This window comes from Pristiophorus japonicus, chromosome 9 (genome assembly GCF_044704955.1).
Source record: "Pristiophorus japonicus isolate sPriJap1 chromosome 9, sPriJap1.hap1, whole genome shotgun sequence".
NCBI classification, from domain to species: domain Eukaryota; kingdom Metazoa; phylum Chordata; class Chondrichthyes; family Pristiophoridae; genus Pristiophorus; species Pristiophorus japonicus.
In genome coordinates this window covers 38,358,499-38,379,627 of record NC_091985.1, presented here as the reverse complement: position 1 = coordinate 38,379,627, position 21,129 = coordinate 38,358,499, and the positions used below count along the sequence as shown (strand labels likewise).

At 46.8% G+C, this 21,129-nt stretch overlaps 1 protein-coding gene across 1 annotated transcript in view; it reads right to left on the bottom strand.

Annotated features, from left to right (window-relative positions):
* ryr2a (ryanodine receptor 2a (cardiac)) overlaps positions 1-21,129 on the bottom strand; it is a 924,147-nt gene that overhangs the window by 619,369 nt on the left and 283,649 nt on the right. The window contains exons 17-19 of the mRNA XM_070890953.1: positions 20,294-20,389; positions 11,776-11,894; positions 9,414-9,547 (exon numbers count right to left, since the gene is read on the bottom strand). Coding sequence (XP_070747054.1) covers positions 9,414-9,547; positions 11,776-11,894; positions 20,294-20,389 — 349 coding nt within the window. The remainder of the gene's footprint in view (positions 1-9,413; positions 9,548-11,775; positions 11,895-20,293; positions 20,390-21,129) is intronic.

Below are 21,129 nucleotides of genomic sequence, written 5' to 3'. Positions count from 1 at the left end.
TGATGCCGTCCCAACCTCACTACTACAGTTTGGTGGTCTGTACACAACTCCCACGAGCGGTTTCTGCCTTTTTGTGTTCCGCAGCTCTATCCATACAGATTCCACATCATGCAAGCTAATGTCCTTCCTTACTATTGTGTTAATCTCCTCTTTAAGCAGTAACGCAACCCCACCTTCTTTTCCTTTCTGTTTATCCTTCCTGAATATTGAATACCCCTGGATGTTGAGTTCCCACCCTTACTCACCCTAGAGCCATATCTCCGTAATCCCAATTACATCATATCCGTTAACAGCTATCTGCGCAGTTAATGCTCTTCGCATTGAGACACAAAGCTTTCAGGCTTGTTTTTTTCAACACTCTTTGTCTTTTTAGAATTATGTTGTAATGTGGCCCTTTTTGATTTTTGCCCTTGATTTCTCTGCCCTCCACTTTTCCTTATCTCCTTTCTACCTTTTGCTTCTGCATCCATTTTACTTCCCTCTGTCTCCCTGCATAGATTCCCATCCCCTGCCATGTTAGTTTAAACTCTCCCCAACAGCACTAGCAAACACTCCCCCCTCCCCCCTCCCCCCTCCCCGCCGCCCCAGGACATCGGTTCCGATCCTGACCAGGTGCAGATCGTACGGTTTGTACTGGTCCCACCTCCCCCAGACCCAGTTCCAATGTCCCAGAAATTTGAATCCCTCCCTCTTGCACCATTCCTCAAGCCACATATTCATTTTAACTATCCTGCTATTTCTACTCTGACTAGCACGTGCCACTGGTAGCAATCTTGAGATTACTATCTTTGAGGTCCTGCGTTTTAATCTAACTCCGAGCTCCCCTAAATTCAGCTTGTAGGACCTCATCAGAGAGACAAGTACAAGTACAAGGCATTGTAGCAACACACTCGCTCCAAGCACTGGCACCTGCTTGACTACGTCATCATCCGGGCAAGGGACTACAAGGACGTGTGCATCCCCATGACAGGAGCCGACGACTGCTGGATGGATCACCACCTAATCCACTCCGTCATCAACATCAATATAGCCCCAAAGCAGCGCCGACAACAGAAACAATGCCGCAGAAAAATTAATGTCGGGGCACTCCCAAAGAACCAGTTAAGAAAGCCCTATACAGCCAGCGCCTCAGTGCCAACTTGGCGACCCTCGATGACCCCGAGACACAGAGTGCCCACAGCGCCTGGTCTGCCCTCAAGGCCACCATAACCAGCGCCTGTAAAGAGACGCTCAGTCACTCAACCAGGAAACACCAAGACTGACTTGACAAGAATGACCAGATCCAGAAGCTAATAAGCCACAAGTGCAAGGCACTTCTGAACTTAAAGCAGCAACCCAACTCGGGAACAGCAAAGCAGCTCTATAGGCAGCTGAAGGCCGAGGTCCAACAAAAACCCCGCAACCTAAAGAATAGAAGGTGGGTGGAGAAAGGACTGGAGATCCAGCAGCTGGCCAACAGCCATCATGTGCGAGGATTCTTCACCGCAGCTAAGTCCACCTACGACCCAAGCACCCAAGGCCCTGCCCCATTGCTGGCCAAGAACGGGGAGACACTCATTAAGGCCACCGAGGCAGTCAGGGCCTGCTGGAAGGAGCACTTCGAAGATCTCCTTAATCGAGACTCTGCCTTCGACACGAGTGTCCTCGACTCCATCCCGCAGCATGCTACCCGCCACCATCTCAGCAAAACCCCAGCCCTGCACGAGGTAGAAAAGGCCATCCATCAGCTCAAGAACAACAAGGCATCAGGAGCAGATGGAATCCCCGCTGAGGCACTAAAGTATGGTGGTGAGGCACTATTGGCTCGAATGCATGACCTCAGCTCTCTCATCTTGAAGGAGGAAAGCATGCCGGGAGATCTCAGAGATGCCGTAATCATGATCATCTTCAAAAAAGGGGTCAAGTCAGGCTGCGGCAACGACTGGGGAATCTCCCTATTGTCGGCCACTGGGAAAGTCATCACAAGAATCTTCTCAATCGTCTGCTCCCTGTGGCTGAAGAGCTCCTCCCAGAGTCTCAATGCAGATTCCATCCACTCAGTGGTACAACGGACATGATCGTCACCGCACGACAACTACAAGAGAAATGCAGGAACAGCAGCAACCCTTGTACATGGCCTTCTTTGACCTCACAAAAGCCTTTGACACTGTCAATCGTGAGGGACTATGGAGCGTCCTCCTCTATTTAGGCTGCCCCCAAATGTTTGTCACCATCCTCCGCCTGCTCCATGAAGATACGCAAGCTGTGATCCTGACCAACGGATCCACCAAAGACCCAATCATCATCCGGACCGGGGTCAAGCAGGGCTGCGTCATCACGCCAACCCTCTTCTCAATCTTCCTTGCTGCAATGCTTCATCTCACTCTCAACAAGCTGGAGTGGAACTAAACTATAGAACCAATGGGAACCTATTCAACCTTCGTCACCTCCAGGCTAGATCCAAGGTCGTCCCATCCTCTGTCATCGAACTACAGTATGTGATGAGCTTGCGTCTGTGCACATTCAGATGCCGAACTCCAACCTTCAAACACCTTCACCGAGTACGAAAGCATGGGCGTTACACTAAACATCCGTCAGGCAAATGTCCTCCACCAAACTGATCGCACCACACAATACCATCCCCCAGTCAGCAAAATCCACGGCCTTGGATAACGTGGACCATTTTCCATACCTCAGGAACCTACTATCAGCAAGAGCAGATGTCGATGACGAGGTTGAACACCGCCTCCTGTGTGCCAGCGCAGCCTTCGGTCGCCTGAGGAAGAGAGTGTTTGAAGACCAGGACCTCAAATCTGGCACCAAGCTTATGGTCTACATGGCAGTAGTGATACCTGCCCTCCTGTATGGCTCAGAGATATGGACTATGTACAGTAGACACCTCAAAGCGCTGAAGTACCACCACGCTGCCTCCACAAGATCCTGCAAATACACTGGGAGGAGAGACGCACCAATGTCAGTGTTCTCGCTCAGGCCAACATCCCCAGCATCGAAGTGCTGACCGCACTCAACCAGCTCTGTGGGGCGGGCCACATCATCCATATGCCCGACACGAGACTCCCAAAGCAAGTGCTCTACTCGGAACTCCTACTTGGCAAGCGAGCCCCAGGTGAGCAGAGGAAATGCTTCAAGGACACCCTCAAAACCTCCTTGATAAAGTGTAACATCCACATTGGCACCTGGGAATCCCTGGCCCAAGACCACCCTAAGTGGAGGAAGTGTGCTGAGCACCTCGAGTCTCATCACCGAGAGCATGCAGAAACCAAGCAGGAGCGTACGGCAAAACAGGCTCCCCACTCACCCTTTTCTTCAACCACTGTCTGCTCCACCTGTTACAGAGACTGCCATTCCCACATTGGACTGTACAGTCATCTGAGAACTCAATTTTAGAATAGAAGCAAGTCTTCCTCGATTTTGAGAAATTGCCAATGATGATGATAATGATGATGATGAACCACCTTGGGATGTTTTACTTTGTTAAAGGGGCTATATAAATGCAAATTATTGTTGTTGAAGAAGGATGTTTCCCCTCGTGGGGGGAATCTAGAACTAGGGGCATAGTTTCAGAATAAGGAGTCGCCCATTTAGAATTGAGATGAGGAGGAATTTCTTCTCTCAGAGGGTCGTGAATCTTTGAAATTCTCTGCCCCTGAGAGCTGTGGAGGCTGGGTCATTTTTGAATGATAGGAGAGTCAAGGGTTATGGGAAGCGAGCGGTGAAATGGAGTTGAGGCCAAGATCAGATCAGCCATGATTTTATTGAATGGCAGAGCAGGCTCGAGGGTCCAAATGGCCTACTTCTGCTCCTATTTCTTATGTTCTTATATGTAATGGGACCCCAAGGTGCAGGTGCCGAGCCTTCTCTTTGCTGGCAGCACAAGATGCTGTCTAAGCTAGGTTACCCTCTGCAGCAACATGGTGGGGAGGGGGGGGGGGTTGGGTCCTCTTGATCATCCACTGTGTGGACACCCTGGAGAAGTGCATAACCAGCAGGTTATGCAATTTGAAACGGGGTCTGGACCCTCTCACTCGTGTGCATGTACAACCCGCTCTGCTGCACGAACAGAGCAGACTCACTGAAATTTTGGCTGTCCAGTCCTCTGTCCACGCAGAGAAAGAGTGAAGACAATATAAATACAAGAAAGTGAGGCCAAGGGTTTAGCATTGTTCTTCCAAAACCTAGATCTAGTCTAAAATCGCTCATCAGTAAAGGGTATGGTACAGAAATTGTGGGCAAAAGCCTCCGACCTGAAAAAAATGTCTGAATTTACCTGGTGGTGCGGGAGATTCGGAGATTGCGGTTCTGGGCCTCGACACGTAGGCCTGCTTAGAGGGTCGTGTATCTCAAGGACGCAGGTGTTTCGCAAGCGCCCCTGGGATTATATGGGCTGGCCCAACCAAAGTAGTGGGAACCCCATTCATACTTATGGTGATTCCGTTTGTACGGAGCTGCCATTTGTATGAATGGGAATACCCCCAAAAATACACAAACACATGAAATAAAAAAAACACATTACATATTTAAAATGCCATTTAATTAAATATTTTAAACACTCTTTTTTTTAAAATGGGCTTGAAATTTGGTACTGCTGATTTTGAGGCATTAATCCTGTCGTGGCAGTAATGATAGCGCTCACGAACATTTCGCACCGCATACCGGGAAATTAGGTTGAAACGCAGCGGGAGGGGAAGGGAGCGCTAATTCAGGCGTTCCACACTTCTTTGGTGGTGGAACTGAAAATCGCCGCGCTAGATTTGAAGCAGAGCTGCACATGCTCCGAAGTCCGCTATACATCCCGGGGAAAGCCGATTGTTAAAGGCACAGTCAGATAAGTATGCGCAGGCCCTGTTTCAACTATTCAATCTTAGCAGAGTGGGAAAATGGAGGGGCAGGCAGGTCGCCAGTGGGCACACCGCTTCTCATCCATAGCCATTGATGCCTTAATAGAGGCTATTGAGAGGAGGAGGAGAGCACTGCAGCCTCCAGGTGGAGGGAGGCCCGTCCCACGAGTGTTCCGAAGGCTCTGGAGGGAGGTGGCCCAGCACGTTTCCGCCAGGAACACGGTGGCCAAACAGTGACACAATGTCACAAGAAGTTCAACTACCTCACTAGGGTTGTCAGGGTGAGTACTCTTTCTCTTAACGTTACAAATGCCATAATGTGAACCTCACTGTCTCACACACTGTAAAGTCTTTGCAGTACCTGGTCCTTCTCTGTGTACCAGGCCATGGTCTTCGTTGGTGAAACCACCATAAAAGCTCAGATTGATTTCACCAGCCATGCCCTTCCCATCCAATTCCCTACTCAGCCTCACCTCTCCTCGCACTACCGTTTCACACTTGATATGTGTTCATAACACTTCAGCCTCATCACTAGTCTTAGGTGGTTCTCACTAATCCCACCGTTCACACATCCCCTCTGCGCAGCCACGCAGATTAAAATGGACATCTGCACAGTTGCCGGCACTAGAAGCTATTCAACTATGGAAGGCACATGTGGCACATGATGAGCTGCACACTCACTCACACCTTCTTGTGTTTCTTACTACAGTCAAAACTGGCTCACAACAGGAGAGCAGCAGCGCAGTGGAGGAGGAGCGCCTGATCTCCAGGACCTCACTGATGTGGAGGAGCGAGTGTCATGGGCACACCGGTTGGTTCGGTAGCAGCCGGCGAGACAGAGCCCCCTGTGGACAGTGACGGTCTGTGAATGCTCTTTGGGATTTCAGTGATATCCTTGATCCTCGATAGCAAATGCCGTATCCTGGTTACATATAAATGTCCAATGCCACCTCCTTCTTCCCTTCCTGTCCCCTCCCCTGCTGCTAACCACAGTTCTGTTGCTTTGTGCTTACAGGTGCGGAGCCAGAAGCGCGGCCGCCTGCCCATGAGTCGTCCACTTCGGCCGATGGGGGAGGTGATGATGAAGGTGATGAAAGTGTGGTGTCACAGAGCGGGACCCTCCATCAGTTGCACCGAGTGGGGACACCACCTCGGTGGAAGAGGCAACATTTCTGGGTTTTGAAGAGGCTGAGGCTTCTGGCCCGAGTGGCCTGCAGCACGAGGGGAAGCTCGGGGGCCATCTTCCCGGAGGGTGAGTCGGCCCACGAGTCCTGTTCCGAAACAGTCAGATGTGAACCTGGACTTGGAGGCTATGTCCAACGAGTCCATGCAAATGCACCGCTAGTTTATGGGTGCATTGGAGAAGGTCCCGCAGACAATGGATGCACTTGTCCTGAGGTTGGGGGGGGAGGCCGCCTCAAGCATCGCCCGTGCCTCTCCGCAGTCCAACGAGCCCATTCTTGCTTGTTTACAATGGGAAATTGACTCAACCAGGGACAGTAGAGTGCCAGAGGTGATTGAGCCCACATTAAGGAGGATCAGAATGCGTGGGAGGGGGGGGGTAAAGGGAAGGGGGGCAAATCCGAGACCAAGGCGATAGTTGACTTGGCAGCAGCTATCGCATCACAGCCCCAAGCCATGCAAGGACTTTGTGATGTGATGCTGTCAGTGATTGCGGGCATAAACTCTCTGACTGCTACGTTTCAGGCTCAGTGTGCTCTGAGTCAGTCGCAGAGTGATGCCATGCAAACACTGAATGCTGCCATCCTCTCTTGTGTTCCCCACTGTCCAACGGGGAAGTGACGGTGTCGAAGCAGGCCAGTAATCTTTGCTGCTACAGATTGCTCTGGATGCTGAGGCTCCCCCCACCCCCCAAGGTGAATGGCAGTGGTCGCTGGAAATGGAAGGTGTTGTACATGCTCAAGATGACAGCATTCCGGCTCCCACCACTGCCACTCCGCCTTTGCGCCTGCCGTGGTCCACACACCAGCCATCTGAGACTGCTGCCTCCGATGCTGAAGCAGCCCTCAAGCAGCCTTGCTGCAGGCACTGAGCACACATTAAGGAGGAGCAGTATGCATGGGAGGGGGGTAAAGGTAAAAAGTGGCAAATTCCAGACCAAGTCTGAATGAAGATTTTGCCCACCATGGACAGATGTCCTCATCCTGTAAATATAATTGTAAATATCTCATTGTTGTTGTTTGACACCTGCTATTGGTGTATGGCTCTGGGCCTAATATGGCACATGAAAGCTGGTATGGAATTACAAATGACAGAGGCGTTTGTACACATGTTGCTGAAGTTGATTGTGTGTTATGCTTTTTCAAGGGGCATTTGTTAGATTTTTTATTTGTTGCTGGTGAGGGGTTATTGGTGTGATGTTTGAGGTAAAACTTTTGATGCTGTTAATAAAATGTTAGCTTGACCGGTTGCATTCCCGTCTTGTGTATTAATGTGTAGTTTCACAGAAATGTGCCATTCTCGTAGCACATAGTGCGGTCATTATTAGCTGCATCCGTCAACATCCTCCATTCAAAGTATCGATGCATTATGAGCCACTGGCATCGCTCTTACACCGGCTGCATTGCCAAGCTGCCTCCACCGTAGATACTGCTCCTCCTCCTGGTGTGGCTGGCCATTTGGGGCCTCGGCCTCCTCCTCCTGAGGTGGGGCTACAATCCCCACTGGCAAGGCTTGGGACCTCATGATGGCCAAGTTGTGCAGCGTGCAGCACACCACAATGAATAACGAGACCTGTTGAGGGGAGTATTGAAGGCTGCCTCCAGAGCAGTCCAGGCATCGGAAACGCTGCTTCAACACTCCTATTGTCTGCTGGATGATGCTGCGAGTGACCACAAGGCTGTCATTGCAGCGATGCTCCGCTTATATGGTGGGGTTGCGGAAAGGCCGGGTGGCTAGGCTGAATCCTTTCTCCCTAAGCAGCTAGCCACATCCTTCCCGTGGTGGCTGAAACAATCATGACACAGTGCTCTCACGCAGGATGAACGCATCATGTGCGCTCCCAGGATAGATGCGAGGATGCTCTACGTGTGGTCGCACACCAGTTGCACATTCAGGGAGTGCTATCCCTTTCAGTTTCTGAATACCTCGGCCTTCTCGAATGGTGCTCGCAAGGCCACATGTGTGCAGTCAGTGGCTCCTTGAACCCTCGGGAAGCCCACAATCCTGGCAAACCCACATGCCCGCTCATTCTGTTTTTCCCTGCTCATTAGGAACGTTATGAAGTCCAATCTGTTGGTGTGGCGAGTCTGTGTAACATTGCGGCAGCAGCGATGTACAGCGTATTGAGAGACGCAGCATATGCCCCTGCTGCAGCCTGGACGGAGCCGGAGCCATAGAAGGCCAGCGCCACAGTGACCTTCAGTGCGATGGGCTGCGCAGTGCTGGTGCCGATGTGAGGCTGCAGGCTTGCCTGTAGGAGATAACATATCTCTGTCAGCACCTCCATTCGGAAGCGCTGCCTTCACACAGCTCCTCCGACAAGTCAAGGGATGAGCGTTGCTGCCAGTAAACCCATGGGGGTTAATGCCTCCTGCCCCAACGTTTACGGGCTCGTCTCATTCGTGGTCCAACATGGCCAAAAGCCCTTCTATCTTGACGCCACCTAACAAGAGCATGTTGAAGGCGACGCTGGCGAGCTAGTAATCTACTCATTAAATTGCTAAACTCAAGTTGAAACGATCCTTTAATGTCAAATAGATCTGCCGCTCCAAAAAGTCAGACATTCACGCAATGTGCTCTGTCAAAACGTTGCACTCAATGTGACCGCCGATGAATGGTCTTCCACCTCCCTTTAAATAGCTCACACTTATCACCTTCAGAAAGTGGGACCGTCTGGTTTCTCCAGCATGATTAGGAGCGGACGCTAAATGAGGCAGCCACAATTAAATTTGCAAGCGAGGCGCTAGTAGGTCATTGCACGATGACGGACGTCATGACCCGACTGAAAGTACACAGCAAGGCATTCGCGTTTCACGCCGCCAGTAAACCGGAAGCAAATTTCCCGGCGGGGCGCTGGCAGTTGCGCGGCCGGGCAGTAAGCAATTAGAGACACATTACCGCCCCTCCAGAGTGATAACTGAGGTGCTATTCAAACAAATTTCTCCCCCAAAATGTTTTAACGGGGCTAAAACTAAATTTATCTTAACGGACAGGGTTTTTAATATATAAATAAGCGATAACATTTTATTTTTCTATTAAAACTCTTACACACTGTAAAACTCTTTTATGGCATAAGAATTTCACGGGAAATAACTGGGCAGAAGTTGGGCAAATTCTGCCAGCGAATGCCCATTTCCTTCAGATTTGTATGATCGGCCAAGAGAATTCTTGACAGATCGCAAGTTCTGGGTTTCGGTGCATGTGCTTCCCATGCCTAAACCCGGAACTTGTGGGCCCCCTATGGTCGCATGCGCAAATTCAGCCCCAACTTGTTGATTAATAAAAAAGTATTTAAAAAAAAAAAAAAGAGTACATCAATTTATTGCTTTGCTACGGTCATTTAAAAGTACAGTATTTCTGAACATATATCACTGGGATGATTTTTAATGTTACCTGCTGACATGGTTGCTGAGCCGTGTTTGCAACAGTAGGTCTCTTCCTGGCAGTAGGTTGTCACAAATTAGATGCTGGTTAGATCGCACAGCAACTCCATGGCACACACACAGAGAGCATAATACGTCCAAAACCTTAGATGACAAGAAAATTAATTGTGTTTACTCTCCATTTTGTCATTTACCACAAAGAGCGGATTTCCATAATAAAAGTTATGGTTCTGAGTGACAGGCCAGCTCAAGGAGTGTATTTCTTCCGCAAATAGAAACTTATTTAAATAAAAGACACACATTCAGAATGCCAAAGCTTCAGCTGCGGCTCAAAGGCCCTTGCTGAAAGCTGTGGGAGCTCGAGTTATTCTTGCACTTTTACACTTATTCAGGCAACTGGCTCATTTGAGCACCAACTCAGAAGCAAGCAATTTCAATTAGATCCATCGTAAGTGCTACAAAATTGCAGGGTTTGTAAGAAAATCCACAGTAAAAGCATATCAAAGCCTGAATTGCTTGTTTTGTTTACTTACAAAAATGAGATTGTATCTTTGATCAACACGTCAAATTGGTTTGTTTCCTTTCACTTAAAACACCAGCACTGCTCTTTTGAAATGAGAACAATTACTCTGTTCGATTACAAACATTTCTATGTTCAATGCTAACAGGGAATATTTTTGTACATCCCTGGATACTTATCATTGTATTTGTTACATCTCTTTTCGACTGTTATATATATATATATAAAATATATGAAGTGTTTGTTGAGTTTGTCTCAAAATCACCACATCAATGAGTTGGGTTTGATATGTGAGGGGCTAAAATAGTGCAGTGGTCTTTTTCAAAAGCTGGTGTTTGATCAGGATGAGAAGCTCACTATAATTGCTTGCTTGAGGGCCAAAATTTGTGAGAGGTTGAAACAGGCTGAATTTGCAGGCAGACATGCAATATTGAATTATTGAATTTAAAGAGGCTCTTGAACTAAAACTAAAGCCATTCTAGCAGAAAAGTAATGGCACTATTATATGTTCTATGTATTCTAATGTTCGTGTTTGCCAATTATTGTGCCTCATTTTACAATTTTTTTGTAAATAAGGAAATTGAAGTTGAAAATCTACAGGATCGACAGTAGATGGACATCCAGTGGGGTACTCGTGTCCCGAGGGAGTGACCATTGCCTCAGCAGTCGTTTTGCTGTTGAGTCAGAAGGGTTCGGTTCGAATCGCAATCCAGTAAGCGGAAATTAGAGCACCGACTCTGAATACTGGTTTGATGCCCAGCAGACATACTTGTATCTGATGGGTGCGAGTGCCCCATCCCTTTTGCGAAGGGTAGGTGGGGCGCTTTAGCTTTGGCTGCAGCCCACTAGGCAAAGGTACTCTGAAGACAAAAACCGTAAGTGGGTCAAGAATTTAATCTGAGAGACTTGAGTTAGGACCTTCCATGGGAAGAACACAACAGACGGACTTAATACATAGAGCAGTAATGAAACCATATGTTCTGCATGTAATTGGAGAATTTGTTGGTGGTTCTATTATATCTATGTCAATGCAAAATTTAGAAATGAAAAGCACTAAGCTACAAATACTGTGTAAGAGGTTATTGAATTGCCTGTTTATCAAATGCTTTTTATTCAGGTTTGTTTCATAAAAATTGGGAAGTTTATTGAAATATTATATTACAACAACAATATGGTGACTTGGTATATCAGAATACCGACACGCAATGAGTAATGGAGTTTTGACTTCCCCACTCAATTCATCTTAGTCATGTCACTGTAGGAAGGCATCATGCAGAAGCCAAGTACTTCTCTTGGAAATTTTAAGGGGGCGGGGGGCGAGGAGGGAGAGAAGGTTGGAAAAATTGAAATGAGTTGACATGGGCCACGCTTGCAGGCCTCCTGGTGGCCAGCACAGGACAGCATTGGCAGAGGGCCAGAAAAAGATATTGGGTACAGGTGGTTCCTGGCCTGAAGAGGCTTATAGAGCAAATAATAATTGAATCTTCAATAAGAAGTATAAAAAAAATAATCAAGTGTACCATTCTTACAGTGATAAAGAAGAAGTTAACTTTATGGCATCTAACATAAATCACTCCATCTCTTCAATTATTTTTTTAAAACGGATAAGCATTTTCCACTAATGGACTTTACCTAGAATTAAAACATTTAGAAAAGGAAAAATACTTGCGGGAAGATTTTCTCTGCTTACTATTTGTAGCAAAATTCTAAATATAAATAAATATAAAAACATTTTTATAAATGTGCTTACAATTTCACAACAAATCTTCTCCACAGGTGGTCTTAGAAATTTAGCAACAGGCCTTTTTCACAAAGTGAAATGATTAGCAATACAAAAATAAATAAAACATACCTTATGATTTCTTCCATGTTTATCCAGCAAGGAAATTATAGACTTAATGTGTCCCTCTTTAATAATGTTCAGAGCTTCAGGACTTTCCACAAGAACACAGTGCAAAACCTCAAGAATTCCTATTTGGTAAAAATGAAAATTAATTATTAAAATTAAAGCATAAGCACTCCACCCGGTCTTTCCCCGTAGCCCTGCAAATGTTTTCTCTTCAAGTATTTTCCAATTCCCTTTTCCATGTTACTACTTTATCTGCTTCCGATGGTGCTCGCAGGCCGGGGGTCGCTCAGCCTGCTGGGCCAAGCCTCCACGCCACTCCTCAGCATACCGCTCCAGGGAGCAGCACGTGCTGGAGCAGGAGAGCAACAGTAGTGACAAGGGATATCACCAAGTTCCAGGTCGGCGATTGCAACGTGGGTGGATACAGCAGGAGCGGCGAGGTCGGGGCGAAGGAGCGGCGAGAGATTGTAAAGGGATGTGATCGGGGCCCAGGAGAGGCACGAGTTCGGGGCCCAGGAAAGGTGAGGGCCCAGGGGCAGCACGAGCCAGCCCACACTACGATGTGGGTGCACACTAGGTCCGTGCAGCACAGCTGGTCTCCAGTCATCTTGGTTAATCCTTGCTACTGGACCAAGACCTAGCTCTGTCAAGCCCGTGTGGTGGCTGGTGTGCAACGGCCACCACACGTTAAAAAAAATCCAAGCACAGGCATCTTCCACCCTTCAACATGTAGTTCGGCACCTGGAATTTTAGGTCATTCATTGAAACATCTGTGAACTTCTTGACGTGGAAGCAAGTCATCCTCGATTCGAGGGACTGCCTATGATGATGATGATGTATCTGCTTCCACTATCCTTTCAGGCAGTGCATTCCTGATCACAACAACTTGTGTAAAAAAAAGTTTCCTCATGTTGCCTCTGGTTCTTTTGCCAATCACCTCAAATCTATGTCCCCTGGTTATCGACCCTTCTGGCACTGGAAACAGTTTCTCCTTATCAAAACCGTTCATGATTTTGAATATCTCTGTAAAATCTCCTCTTCACCTTCTCTGCTCTAAGGAGAACAACTCCAGCTTCTCCAGTCTCTCCATGTAACTGAAGTCCCTCATCCCTGGTACTATTCTAGTAAATCTACCAACTTGTTGGTGCAGCTTCTTAATTTAATTAACACAAATACGAAAAATTGTGCAGCATTTGCTTGTTAAATGTGTTCTGCTTTGAGACATTTTATGCGAGGATTAGCACAAGGGCTTTTTGTTGCAGGGAACAGATGTACAGGGCAATGTTGCTGTTAAAATGTAAAACGAAGTATGTATGAGATAATTATTGAATCAAATTATTGACATGCGCTCCAATGTAAATTATTATAATAGTCAACCATAAGAAAAGCAAAGCATAGGGAATGGAGGAATATGTTTATGGTACAAAGATTGGAACCTTTCAGATCAAATATAATTTGTATCACATTTCTCCTCTTCATATTTTTATAATTTTTTGAGGAAAGAAACAGTTTTTTCAGTAAAACTTGTTTTCATCAAAAGATAAATTGATATGCTCAAGAAAAAAAAAGTGTTATACCACAGGGAGTCAAATTGCTTTAGTCTGACATGCCTGGAAAACATTAAACATTAGCCAACCAGAGAGAATAATAATGTGTGGAAAAATAAGAGTAAAAAAGATATGCTTTTCGCACAGGTAGAATCCTAATGAAGTTCTCTCAATCCCTGATGAAACCTGCATTATTGCATACACAAACCCCATTAGTCACAAAAAGCTAACTCAGTTTATACCTAATTACTTGACTGTTTTTCCAAGGTTAATATTTCTAATCAGCAGAGCATTTTTTTGCTGAATTTCCCTTGTGCCCTATCTAACCTGCAATTTTAAAAGAAAACAATTTCACTCCCATTTAAAGCACATCACTCCAGACCAGAATGATACAGTTACTCAGGTTCACCATTGCCAGCCGATTGCAAGAACAATACATAATTCAAAGGTAATATCTGTAGCATGCTTCTCAACTATTCACAAGACGACCATAAATCAATTTGAAAAGTTCAGAAACACCAGTTTAGTTTCATGTTAACTGGTTCGTTTACCATCATATCCGACAGAAAATGGATTGATGCCAGAAAATGGGAATTACTTTGAAACAAAAATGATCACCATGCAGCTTGAAATGGAGAAATGTATTTATCTATTTTATTCCTTAACTGCCATGTCCTTCACCATCCCTCCCCAGGCGGATCGCTATGCAACATTAAGCTGAAATTTATTTATCCTAATCTTTCCCTATCACTTTGGGCAATAAATAGAGGGTGCAAGCCTTAAGCAGCTGAGAACAACAGTTGGGCAATGATAGGATATCTATGAATACAACAACAACTTGCTTTGCTGTTGGATCAACTGTTAGTCAACCTCCTTCCTTCGATCATTCACAACGACACACTTTGAGTAAGCACAAGACACTCAATAGTGGAATATACAGAACAGATTTTATTCCTCTACAGCATCAATTTGTACAGTAGAAACTAGTAGCTTTGGGTTTCTCTACCTTAGAAACATAGAAAATAGGTGCAGGAGCAGGCCATTCAGCCCTTCTAGCCTGCACCGCCATTCAATGAGTTCATGGCTGAACATGAAACTTCAGTACCCACTTCCTGCTTTCTCGCCATACCCCTTGATCCCCCGAGTAGTAAGGACCTCATCTAACTCCCTTTTGAATATATTTAGTGAATTGGCCTCAACTACTTTCTGTGGTAGAGAATTCCACAGGTTCACCACTCTCTGGGTGAAGAAGTTTCTCCTCATCTCGGTCCTAAATGGCTTACCCCTTGTCCTTAGACTGTGACCCCTGGTTCTGGACTTCCCCAACATTGGGAACATTCTTCCTGCATCCAACCTGTCCAAACCCGTCAGAATTTTAAACGTTTCTATGAGGTCCCCTCTCATTCTTCTGAACTCCAGTGATTACAAGCCCAGTTGATCCAGTCTTTCTTGATAGGTCAGTCCCACCATCCCGGGAATCAGTTTGGTGAATCTTCGCTGCACTCCCTCAATAGCAAGAACGTCCTTCCTCAAGTTAGGAGACCAAAACTGTACACAATACTCCAGGTGTGGCCTCACCAAGGCCCTATACAACTGTAGCAACACCTCCCTGCCACTGTACTCAAATCCCCTCGCTATGAAGGCCAACATGCCATTTGCTTTCTTAACCGCCTGCTGTACCTGCATGCCAACCTTCAATGACTGATGTACCATGACACCCAGGTCTCGCTGCACCTTCCCCCTTCCTAATCTGTCACCATTCAGATAATAGTCTGTCTCTCTGTTTTTACCACCAAAGTGGATAACCTCACATTTATCCACATTATACTTCATCTGCCACGCATTTGCCCACTCACCTAACCTATCCAAGTCACTCTGCAGCCTCATAGCATCCTCCTCGCAGCTCACACTGCCACCCAACTTAGTGTCATCCGCAAATTTGGAGATACTACATTTAATCCCCTCGTCTAAATCATTAATATACAATGTAAACAGCTGGGGCCCCAGCACAGAACCTTGCGGTACCCCACTAGTCACTGCCTGCCATTCTGAAAAGTACCCATTTACTCCTACTCTTTGCTTCCTGTCTGACAACCAGTTCTCAATCCACGTCAGCACACTACCCCCAATCCCATGTGCTTGAACTTTGCACATTAATCTCCTGTGTGGGACCTTGTCGAAAGCCTTCTGAAAGTCCAAATATACCACATTAACTGGTTCTCCTTTGTCCACTTTACTGGAAACATCCTCAAAAAATTCCAGAAGATTTGTCAAGCATGATCTCCCTTTCACAAATCCATGCTGACTTGGACCTATCATGTCACCATTTTCCAAATGCGCTGCTATGACATCCTTAATAATTGATTCCATCATTTTACCCACTACTGAGGTCAGGCTGACCGGTCTATAATTCCCTGCTTTCTCTCTCCCTCCTTTTTTAAAAAGTGGGGTTACATTGGCTACCCTCCACTCCATAGGAACTGATCCAGAGTCAATGGAATGTTGGAAAATGACTGTCAATGCATCCGCTATTTCCAAGGCCACCTCCTTAAGTACTCTGGGATGCAGTCCATCAGGCCCTGGGGATTTATCGGCCTTCAATCCCATCAATTTCCCCAACACAATTTCCCGACTAATAAAGATTTCCCTTAGTTCCTCCTCCTTACTAGACCCTCTGACCCCTTTTATATCTGGAAGATTGTTTGTGTCCTCCTTAGTGAATACCGAACCAAAGTACTTGTTCAATTGGTCTACCATTTCTTTGTTCCCCGTTATGACTTCCCCTGATTCTGACTGCAGGGGACCTACGTTTGTCTTTACTAACCTTTTTCTCTTTACATACCTATAGAAACTTTTGCAATCCGCCTTAATGTTCCCTGCAAGCTTCTTCTCGTACTCCATTTTCCCTGCCCTAATCAAACCCTTTGTCCTCCTCTGCTGAGTTCTAAATTTCTCCCAGTCCCCAGGTTCGCTGCTATTTCTGGCCAATTTGTATGTCACTTCCTTGGCTTTAATACCTTCAGAGCTCTCCAACTAATTCTGGAAAACCATCCTCATTTACACCTCAGTTTATTCTACTTTAAAGCTACTTTTCATGATCATTCTCAGATCCTTTTAAGAACAGCTGATTTGCATAAACAATCTTAGTTGTTTACTTCAAAAGGTACTTTCCACAGACAAGACGTCATGATCGATCTATTGTCAGATTGTTTGAGGAACAGTTCATTGACAGCTTATTTACCTGAACATCCATTTTATACCATGGTTAGTTGATCTCTCTGCCTACGTTTAGTACACTAGTCACTAAAGTTATACAGTAATCACTCATGCTCGATGTCATCCTAATCACTTATTTCTTTGCACAAGCATTTTTTGTAGATAATAATCAGACATTTGGAGCAGAACGTAATCCATCATTCCTTCTCTTGGAACCCCATTGTTATTTTGTTTTCCTTATACAGCCTGTTGCTCTATGATACAAGGCAGTATGATTATTAACCCTTAACTCTCAAACATATCCAACAATCACTTTCAGAACAATGACATGCATGGGCCTCAGAAGCATTTCGGAGGCTGTTTCTAGCTTTCTCTACTGCAAGTCCAGCCAGAGTAAGCTTCCAGGCCCAATTTGGTAGAACTTTGCACAAGGCTGGGAATCCTGCCTCCAGCATGCAAATAATCCCAGGGTCTTAAAGCAGCCAGTGTCAGGGACATTTCCATGGCGGACAGAAGTCCCACCTTACTGGAGATGCCCCTTACCTCTTCACCAAGTGAAAAGGCTAGGCCAATACCTTATATTTATTTTGTTGCATCTTGCAGATGCCATAGTGAGAAGTAATGCTTCAAAAACTCAAATCCCAGAAGATCGCTTTTATTGTATCAATGTGATATTTTTATTTCATGCAGCAGCCACTCCTGTGGTCCTCATGATAGCGACCATCAACTTGTGCCAAATTAATGAACAGTTTTGTGCTGTGGATCCAAGGTGATTTTAAACTGGATTAAGGCTGTCAGGACTCATTTCATTATCAATCCTTACAGCAATTAGAAAGAAGGCCTTCATCCCATCACTCTGGGTTGGATGAAACACTGTTCCCAGATATAAAAATCGACTGCGTCAACAGCCACCCAACCCACTCTGCTGGGGCCCCAATATATTGTCTGTTTACCCTAACATTATAGCTCCAAATCTTAACATTCAAACAGTGACATCCAGTTAATATCCAGTTAATCTTTATTTTAGTCTGGAACTATGGCAGATTTCTTCCAAGGAAGTCAGATTACAGTAATTACTAGTCTCAATTAGACATTTTGGGCCCAAGTTTCGAGCCGCGCCTAGAATGGTGCAGTCCCGACCTGGACGCCCATTTTTCGCGCCACAAAGTGCGCCTAAAAAAACCCTCCGTATTCTCCACCAACCTGCAGGTCCTCTGGCCCTCGGCGCAGCGCAGCAGGACCGGATCCAACCTACCCGGACTGGACCCGTCCCGACTCCCGCTCACCCCCCGACTGGACCTGACCTGACTCCCGCTCCCCGCATCCCCCCCCACCGCCTCCGGACCGGACCCGACACTGACCCCGACCCGACTCCTGCTCCCCACCCCACCTCCCCCACCCCTCCGGACCAGACCCGACACCAACCCCGATCCGACTCCCGCTTTCCCCCCCCCGCCCCCGGACCGGACCCGACACCGACCCCGACCCGACTCCTGCTCCCCACCCCACCTCCCCCACCCCTCCGGACCAGACCCGACACCAACCCCGATCCGACTCCCGCTTTCCCCCCCCGCCCCCCCGCCTCCGGACCGGACCCGACACCTACCCCGAATCGACTCCCACTCTCCCCCCCCGCCCCCACCTCCGGACCGGACCAGACACCGACCCGACTCCCGCTCCCCCCCCCACCGACTGGACCCGACCCGACTCCCGCTCCCCCCCCCCGCCCCCTGACTGGATCCGACCTGACCTCCCTCCCCCCGACCTGACCTCCCTCCCCCCGACCCGAACCGAACCGGCCTCCCTCCCACCACCCGCCCCGACCCGACCCAACGCCACCTACCTGTAAATCTGGTGCTAGGGACGGGCCCTACCCGAAGTCTTGGGCCCGGCCCGTTCAGCCTCCCTCCCCCTTCTCCTTTCCCCCCCCTTCTCCTTTCCCCCCCCCAATCTCCTCCCCCCCCCCCACAATCTCCTTTATCCCCTTCTCCCCCCCCCTCCCCTCATCCCTCCCCCTTCTCCCCATCCCTCCCCCTTCCCTCCCTCTATCCCCCTCGCTGTCAGAAACACAGACACTGACAGACAGAGAATGAGAGACACACACAGACAGACAGAGAGATATAGACTCTGACAGAGACACACTGAGGCGGGCATCCCAGCACGCTGTTGGAGGGCTCCCGGTGCTGCAGTTGGTAATTAGAAAATGTTTTATTTATTGATTTTTTTTAAAAAATTACTTCTTATTAATTTTTTTTTGATTGATTTATTGGTTGATTTATTGATGTATTTATCATTTATTATTGATGATGGCTCTTTATTTGTAAAACTGAAGTGTTTAATGTTTGTAAACTTCCCTTTAAACCCCCCACCCCCACCATTCCCTACGCCTGATTTGTAACCTATGCCTGATTTTCTAAAGTGTAGACAAGGTTTTTTCGAGCGTACAAAAATCTTCACTTACTCCATTCTAAGTTAGTTTGGAGTAAGTTTTCACTGACGAAACTTTGAAAACAGGCGTAAGTGGCCGGACACGCCCCCTTTTGAAAAAAAAATTCTGTTCCAAAGTGAAACTGTTCTAACTGACTAGAACTGGAGCAAACTAAATGACGAGAATTCCGATTTCTAAGATACTCCGTTCTACACCAGTTGCTCCTAAAAATCAGGAGCAAATCATGTGGAAACTTGGGGCCACTGTATGTGTTGAAGCCACTAGGATTGTAATAAAATCCTGCCCTTGCGGAAGGTGTATGATTGCACTTCTAATTGAGACTTAGATTTCATGATAGTCATATGCAGTATTTCATGGTCACTTTTCCTATTAAAAATTCAGTGGGGGCGATTTTTGACCTCTGCCTGAAACGTGCCGGAAGTCAGTAGAGCAGCCTCTGCACTCACCCGAAGCTGGCGTCGATAGGCCCGAACCATTTTCAGGTTTGGCCACCAGTGAGCTGTGGCCACCAAACGGGCACCCCGTTGCAGCTTGCCGGTTGAGGGAAACCGAGAAATCGGCCAGCTCCCTCGCTGACCGGGCCCAACAGCTTGGACCTGGGGGTGGGGGGAAAGAGTGGGAGCTGATCTCTGAGGGGGTTGCACACTCCTGGTGTGACAGAAATTCTCCCCCCAAAAAAGCTTTGAGCCAATTCTTGAGCGGCCACCAATGGTCCCTTTAAGATCGTTTGTTAGGCCGCTGAACACTTAGTACGAATGGGGGGAGCTTGCACGGCACGGAAGATTGCAAATTAATCTTACAATCAACGTATGCCCTTGATTTGCATATTGAAGCAGCCTCCGCAAACGGACAGGTGTGTTGCTCTGCCATTTACAGGATGACCTGAAAATTGCATCAGGCAGGCCTTGGCCATCAATGGGGTGACCAAGGTGCCGACACCCCTCCGACTGTCAACTCTTTCAGGCAAGAGACAGACAGCTGGCAATTGAAAATTGTTTGGTATCTTTTGGCAATATGTCAAGGCTAATTTATAAAAAATAAGTTCAAATTAAAACTACTGAACAAAATTCAGCCCAGAAGGTAAATTGAACTAAGTATTGAGTCAAATTCCACAGGCATGCTGACATATCCTTGAATTATATCTTACTTTGGAAGTGTTTGCTACATTTTTTTCAACGTGTATAAGCTATCCTTCTATGGTCAATATGTACCGTTCTATGTTTTATATGTATACTTCACTTTTAAACTGTAAAATAATCTGGTTCTGTACTTTCAAATAATAATGAGATTATAAAGGATTCATACATACCAGAAGAAGCTTCTAATCTCTCCAGTCTGCTAATCAGCCAGTCCAAGGAACTAGAGAACTGAGCACAGTTTTTGCGATTTCCTCTGATCAGGGCAGCTGAGAAACAGACAAGAAAATATTAGGTTTTAATTTTTGTACTTTGAGGTTTCAAAAAGCATATTCCTCTGAATAGGACCATTTTAACCATTTTCATTCATATACACCGGCATTTCAGCTCTCCTCATAGAAACATAGAAAATAGATGCAGGAGTAGGCCATTCGGCCCTTCGAGCCTGCACCGCCATTCAATGAGTTCATGGCTGAACATGCAACTTCAGTACCCCATTTCTGCTTTCTCGCCATACCCCTTGATCCCCCTAGTAGTAAGGACTACATCTAACTCCTTTTTGAATATATTCAGTGAATTGGCCTCAACAACTTTCTGTGGTAGAGAATTCCAAAGATTCACCACTCTCTGGGTGAACAAGTTTCTCCTCGTCTCGGTCCTAAATGGCTTACCCCTTATCCTTAGACTGTGACCCCTGGTTCTGGACTTCCCCAACATTGGGAACATTCTTCCTGCATCTAACCAGTCTAAACCTGTCAGAATTTTAAACGTTTCTATGAGATCTCCTCTCATTCTTCTGAGCTCCAGTGAATACAAGCCCAGTTGATCCAGTCTTTCTTGATAGGTCAGTCCCGCCATCCCGGGAATCAGTCTGGTGAACCTTCGCTGCACTCCCTCAATAGCAAGAATGTCCTTCCTCAAGTTAGGAGACCAAAACTGTACACAATACTCCAGGTGTGGCCTCACCAAGGCCCTGTACAACTGTAGTAACACCTCCCTGCCTCCGTAC